The 7308-nt window shown below is 42.6% G+C and overlaps 1 protein-coding gene across 1 annotated transcript in view; it reads right to left on the bottom strand.

Annotated features, from left to right (window-relative positions):
* Window positions 1–916: 916 nt before the first annotated feature.
* The window catches only part of UBXN7 (UBX domain protein 7), a 78485-nt gene continuing 72093 nt past the window's right edge, over window positions 917–7308 (bottom strand). Inside the window, exon 10 of the mRNA XM_017540707.2 lies at window positions 917–3880. Coding sequence (XP_017396196.1) covers window positions 3719–3880 — 162 coding nt within the window. The 3' untranslated portion in view covers window positions 917–3718. The remainder of the gene's footprint in view (window positions 3881–7308) is intronic.

Genomic DNA, 7308 nt, shown 5'->3' with positions numbered 1-7308 from the left:
ATTTTTGAAAAATGGTTAAAAGAAGATAAAATTCTTTTTTTATCCTTTTCATTTATTCTTGGCAAATAATGCCACATAGTGATTTTCCTTTCACATCTTCAACAGTGCACCATTTTAAAAAAGCAATCATCAGCCTCTCAATGGCATAAATAAAAATGTATAGGCACAGTGCAAATCCCACAACTTTAACCCAACTGCTTTCCTAGATTTAAAGGAACAAAACTAAATGATAACGCACAAAGCCAAACAAGATTTGAGTAACTTGATTCTCTCGCTGCAGGAGAACACAGCATGGAAGTTAAAACCGTATGGAGTCTGGGTTCCAATTCCGATTTGCCACTCACTAGCTACAGCATCCTCAGTAAGTTCTCTATACCTGTTTTCTTCTTTACACAATGGGAAGAAAATGTACATACAAGTGCCTAGCACATGCCCGTTACTCAGTATTAGTTTCCCATTCTTTTCTCATTTGGCATTGTTCCGCCTCTTCTCTGGTTCCTTCCGATATCAAATCTGAAAAAGTATTCCCCTAACTTTTTTCCCCCACTGGTTTTGTTTGTTTTTTAATTTGAGTTGGAGTCTCCCTCTGTTGCCCAGGCTGGAGTGAAATGGCGCAATCTCGGCTCACTGCAACCTCTGCCTCCTGCATTCAAGCCATTCTCCTGCCACAGCCTCCCGAGTATCTGTGATTACAGGTGTCCACCACCACACCCAGGTAATTTTTGCGTTTTAGTAGAGATGCGGTTTCACCATGCTGACCAGGCTGGTCTTGAACTCCTGACCTCAGGTGATTTGCCCGCCTTGGCCTCCCAAAGTGCTGGGATTACAGGCGTGAGCCACCACGCCTGGCCTTTCCACTAGTTTTCGTTCCATCTCCCTGTATTTTTCTCTTATCACTCTGGAAGTCTTTCTTTCTTCTTTTCCTCCCTAGCTTTTTTTTTTTTTTTTAACACTTTTTCAAACTGTTTCCAACACCCATAAGGAATGACTATTTTTAACTAACCTTACTGACCTCATTGAATCTATTCAATAAAACCTCTCCCCTAAAGAGCAAAGGAACTTGCAGAGGAAATAAAGCAAACTGGAAGAAGCATACTCCTGTCAGTGGACTAAATTCTTGAGGAAGGCAATACTCCTTATGCATTCTTCCCATGTACAATCCATAACTCCTCCCATGGAACTCTGTATCAACCCTAAGATCATGACACTCCCACCTCAAAATAAAATAAAACAAAACCCACTACCTCTTGTATTGTAAAATCCCAGTTAGATGTTAAGTTGGATGAATGTGTCATGCCATCTCTTCAATCGCTTTATGTATACTTAGTCATCTCACAGTAGCCTAAGTTGAAAAAGTCACTTTGGTTTCTCATAAATGAATATGCAAGTGCTGAGCATGTGGAAAAGAACTACGTCCCCTCACTAACGGACACGCTACCAGCTTCTCTGAATATGTTTTACCATGAGAAACTAGAAGGTAAAGAGAATGAAACAGAACCCCATGGGTAAACTGTTGACATGTTTGACTGATTTGGGCTTCAGCTGTGACTCTGCTGGGCGAGCAAATGGGGGCCATCAGTGCACCAAGCTCAGCATACCTCCTTTTCTTACCCTGTGCCTCCCTGAATTTTTAGATTTCTGACCTTGTCTACTACCAACAAATGTCTTACCCTCCAGGGCACCTTTAACAGCACATAGCTCTATTCTTCAAACAGCAAGTATGTTACCCAAGTTCAGAGACACAATTGAGGAATTAACATAAAAACCATCCTTCGCTCAATAAATCAAAAGCTGCTTGTTAAGCCTCAAGAACCATAAAAAACACCAAAGTGTAAGTATTACTCAGTCACCACTCTAGAGAGAGAACTTTGACTCAAGGTAGAAATGAAACCGTAATTATATAAATATATTTATAAATATTTATACAATTATATACTTATACATAGCACTTACACAGACTTAGAAAAAATGCAAGAACATTAATTCAAAAGGACTCACTGAAGAATAAACAATTTTCCATGATTTCTGTGAGGAGATACATAACTCATTCTTTAGGGAGGGTTCCTCAAAATCCAACCAACCATTAGAAATCACATTCTATAATTTTGTACTAGCAACACATCTTTTTTTTTCTTTTCCCAAATCCCCTAATTGCCAAGAGAGCAATCTTAAAGTAGGTGAAAACCTAAAGGTCTCTAAGCAACATCAGTTTACGTTCCTCAGATTAAAGAATCAATCTAAATCCTCAATTGACAAAAAAGGTTCATTTGATATTTTAATTTTACAAGTTAAAAGTTCTAGTTTTGCCACCAGAATCACGACTATTCCTTCAGAGGACTCCAATTAAGCTCAAAATAAGAACTGAGCGTAGAGTGAAGCTGATATATAAATGGTATTACATAGATTCAAGATGGCCTCTTCTAAAAAATATTGAAGAAAGCTTTCACCAACTCTAATTTGAATTGGGTTTTGTTGGCAGAAAAACCCCACAACATCTGAAAATTACTAGTAACCTCCATCATCCCCCTTACTAAATGTTGTCTTCTGAATTGAGTTTAAAGGTCTTCCCCTTAGAGAGGCTTTCTTCAGTTTTGATACCTTTTGAAAGAAAACAGCATATGGACTCAAGTTCAATTCAGTCACCAGAGCCTTTCGGAGACTATTCCAACCAGGGACAAAAAACGAACCATTATTTCTAACCAAAAGAAGGTGGTTAGCAACTCTCTGCTGAATGGCTTTCTTTCTCCCCAGGGACATACCTAAGTATGCCTGAAACAACACAGGACAATCAGTAACCACAGTGGTCAAAATGACAAGCCATTGCACTACATGATGATTGACCAGCTGCCTTCCTACAGATCACTGCAGACCCAGACAATAGAGGACTCCAAGGGAACGAATATGCTGTGCTGGCAGAAACAGCAAGCACCTGCCCATTCCTGTCACCACGACAGGCTCCTTCATGCTCGTTCTTGGACCAGCAAGGTCGATACAGAGTAATAAAATTGTCTCAGGCCAGGACAATGAAAGTCACTCCAAGCTATGCACTCCATATTTAACGCTCATTCTGCCAATAACACATGTCATGGAAATAGTTCTTATAGCTGGGAACATGAAAATCCTTTGACAAAAGTTTTTAAGTATGATGAGCAATAATTACAAGGGATGCTTTTTCCACATAAACAAAAGCCTGGATATTTTGTTAAGTGATATTTCCTACATGAAGAATACAGCAAAACGAAACACATGTTAGAGAATTTCTTCTCCCTACAAAAAATGGGGGCTTACAAAAAAGGGAGGTTGTTCTTACTCTGAATCTAGCCATTCCTTTGCCAGAGGAGTCTGGGGAGTAACATTAACATTTGATCCCAAAAAAGTGCCGTGCAAGAGACCACTGACTGGAACACAGTTCCTGCTGCTGGTACTAGGAGAGGTCTTATCCTTACACTTCAATTTGGTCACCAGATTAGGTAAGAAAGAAAGTGTGGGGGGAGAGAGGGAGGAAGGGGACAGAATGGGGAGGGAGAGAACAGAGGGGAGAGAGAAACAAAGGGGGAGAAAGAGACTGATTATAGGAGAGATCGAGAAATAGAAGGAAGGTGACTTGCTTGCCCAACTCTGGCTCTGTGGTCCTATAAGCCAAATGCACACTTAGTGACAGGGTATCTCACGGGAAAAGGGAAAAAAGGGGTAAGCTGAGAGAGGTCAGGCCATGGTGTTAATTTCTTTCCTGTACAAAGACAGTCTCTTGAGGACAAAGGCCTGCCTCTTGCAAGGTAATATCATAGTCCAGATGAGACAATTTCCTTCGAGGAAAGTTGGTGAGGAGTTCAAAGCGTTCATTTGGGTATCCTTTAGACTGGACGTGCTTCACCAAAGCCTATCAACAACAAGAGAAAGACAAAGCCGTGAGATGCAAATAAAAGGAAAGAGCGTATTAGTGAATTAGATATAAAACATTCTCTTTTTAATCACATTACAGCAGCTATTAAGTGTAGGTCCTTCTTTCAGATAACCAAAGCTTGCCCTTCGGATGGGGAGATAATATATCTGCACCCAATTACTTAAAGCCATTAAGTGACACTGAAACACAGTTATTATTTGTCTCCCCAATAAATACACCCACTCACTATTTATACAATTAAATTATTGTTCTTATTTTAAACATTATCAGTTTTCCTTTATTCCTTTTAGCAAGGAAGGTATGGCCTTCATTCTACCTACAGCCAATCTAGCCACCTGTACACTGAATCTCTTCTCCACTTCTCAGAGACGGTACCACCAGAGAATAGCCCATCTTCTGCAGGTTGCTTCAGTATCTCCCTCTCTGCTTCCCATCAAACACTGCTTGCATTTCAGTAATATGGTCTTCAAGAATCAGCCTAATTATCTCCAGCTGTAGCAATGGCCAGGAATGCCTGACCCAAGGGATTCATTCACAGGCTAAGCTAATCAGACTCAAGATTCTGTTTTCCAGCAGTTAAAAAACAGAGGGTGTCGGGCATGGTGGCTCAAAACCTGTCATCCCACATTGTGGGAGGCCGAGGCAGGTGGATAGCTTGAGCACAGAAGTTTGAGACCAGCCTGGGCAACATGGCGAAACCCTGCCTCATCAAAAAATATAGGCCAGGCGAGGTAGCTCACGCCTGTAATCCCAGCACTTTGGGAGGCTGAGGAGGGCGGATCACCTGAGGTCAGGTGTTCAAAACCAGACTGGCCAACATGGTGAAACCCCATCTCTACTAAAAATACAAAGGAATTAGCTGGACATGGTGGTACGCATCTGTAATCCCAACTACTTGGGAGGCTGTGGCAGGAGAATTGCTTGAACCTGGAATTGAATGCAGTGAGCTGAGATCACGCCACTGCACTCCAGCCTGGGTGACAGCCAGACTTTGTCTCAAAACAAAAATAAAAACTAGCCGGGTATGGTGGTATGTTCCTATAGTCCCAGCTACTGGGGAGGTGGAGGTGGGAAGAGAATGGCTTAAGCCTGGGAGGCAGAGGTTGCAGTAAGCCGAGATCGTGCCACTGCACTCCAGCCTGGGCAGAGCCTGGGCAGAGACAGCCGGTCTCCAAAAAAAGGAAAAGGACGAAGAAGAAGAAGAAACCCAGAAAGCTCATCGTCTATGAATTTTAGATGAAAATGCCTGCAGCATCACCATGATGGACCATGTACGAGTTGAGGAATAAACAGAAGCCACCAGTATACAGAGAGACTGGTGTGAAGCAGGAGATTGCAAGAGAAAACCTACGGGCCCCAGAAGAGAAACAGAAAAACAGACATAACTCTTAAACACTTTGCAGTTCCAGCTACTGGGAAAACCATGATTCTCTTCAAATAACCCCAGTCGTCCTTTTCCAGAAGTAATCATTTCAGTTGGGTTTCTATTCCATGCAGGCATGAAACAGAAAAATCTTCACTGCAACCCATATGTGGCTTACCTAAATTAATCTGGGAAGGAAATAAACTAAATAGAATTAAGATTCATGACCGGGTACTCCCACCTGTAATCCCAGCACTTTGGGAGGCTGAGGCAGGATGATCACTTGAGCTCGGGAGTTCAAGATGATGGTGAGAACCCTTTTCTACAAAAAAGATTTTTTAAAAATCAGCTGAGTGTGGTGGCACACACCTGTGGTCCCAGCTACCTGGGAGGCTGAGGTGGGAGGCTGGCTTGAGCCCAGGAGGCAGAGGCTACAGTGAACTGAGACTGGGCCAGTGACCTCCAGTGGAGTCGTGAAGGTGGAGCAGGTGGACCTCAGGTGAGCAAAGCAGCAAGACCCTGTCTCAAACCAACTAGCCAGCCGGCCAGCCAACAACATGACTCACCACAGTTTGCAGATAGAGATCAGACTAAACACCTAACACCTATTTCTTTCTTTTTTTCATAGAGACAGGGTCTCACTTTATTGTCCAGGCTGGTCTCAAACTCCTGGACTCCAGTGATCCTCTTGCCTTGGCCTCCCAAAGTGCTGGGATTACAGGAGTGAGCCACGGTACCCAGCCTCCCATACCTATTTCAAAGAATTATCAAGCAAATCTCGCTGAACTTACTCCAATTAAATAGCTTTTCTGCTTCGAGACAATGCTTCCAATTAGATACAGAGGCGTGCCTGGTGTCACTGTGCTTCCCTTTGCTGAAGGTCTACAGCACCTTGGTCAAGTGCCTCTGCTGCTTCGCTTTCCAACAGCACGTGCTCATGCCACGCCTCTGCATCACCTGTGGTAATGCTTGTAGTATTCTTTTTCATTATTTTACCTATTATATATAATCATCTGTGAGCATCTGTCTTTGAGGTTACTATTTTAGTTGTTTTTGGGCTCCACAAACCACGCCCACACAAAACCGCAGCCTTGAGAAATGAGTTGTTCTGGCTGCTCCACCTACCAGCAGTTTTCCCATCTTTCTTCCTCTACTCAGGCCTCCTTATTCCCCGAGACATGAAAAGTACTGAAATGAGGCCAATTAATAACCCTACCATTGTAGGCCTCTAAATACTCAAGTGAAAGGAACTATTGTACATTCTCAAAATCAATCAAATGCTAAAAATGACTGCACCAGTTAGCCAGGCTGTGAATGCAAGGAAAAGTTATTGAAGGAAATTAAAAGTGCTACAGAAAATAGGATATTAGAGAGAGATCCAAGATGGCTGATCACCGGCAGCTGGGGATTGTAGCTCCCAGTGGAAGCGCAGAGAACAAGAGGACGCCACACTTTCAGATGAATTTTTGTTGCTCACACACTAGGAGATTCCCAGCGGAGGAGCCCCACGGGTCGCCAGCGTGACTCTTGTGGCTGGCGAGGCGGTTTTGCCAGTGCGGCGGTTCTTGGTGCAGAGTCAGAAAAGCACCATCAATCTTAACGCCACTGTTTTGGCCGGCGCAGTGGGTTGCTCAGATTTTAGCGCTGGGAATCAACAAGTTGGACGTCCATTTAAAAACCCAACTATAAAGACGGTAATTATAAAGACCACAGATGGATAAATCTATATAACGAAGGGAAGAAACACACCTAAAAAGACTGAGAATACCCAAAATCAGAACGCCTCTCCCTCTACAGAGGATCACAGTTCCTCATCAGCAAGGGAACAAGGCCTGATGGAGAAAGACTGTGTTCCATTAACAGAAGCAAGCTTTAAAAGGTGGATAAGAAAGTTCAGTGAATTAAAAGAACTTGTTCTAACCCAATGCAAAGAAACTAAGAACTTTGAAAAAAGGTTTGAGGAAATGTTAACAAGAATACACAATTTAGAGAGGAATATAAGTGAATTAATGGAGCTGAAAAACACAACACGAGAACTTCG

The sequence above is a fragment of the Cebus imitator genome, unplaced genomic scaffold, assembly GCF_001604975.1.
Source record: "Cebus imitator isolate Cc_AM_T3 unplaced genomic scaffold, Cebus_imitator-1.0 Scaffold129, whole genome shotgun sequence".
Classification (NCBI taxonomy): Eukaryota; Metazoa; Chordata; class Mammalia; order Primates; family Cebidae; genus Cebus; species Cebus imitator.
This window is presented reverse-complemented; position numbering and strand designations above follow the sequence as displayed.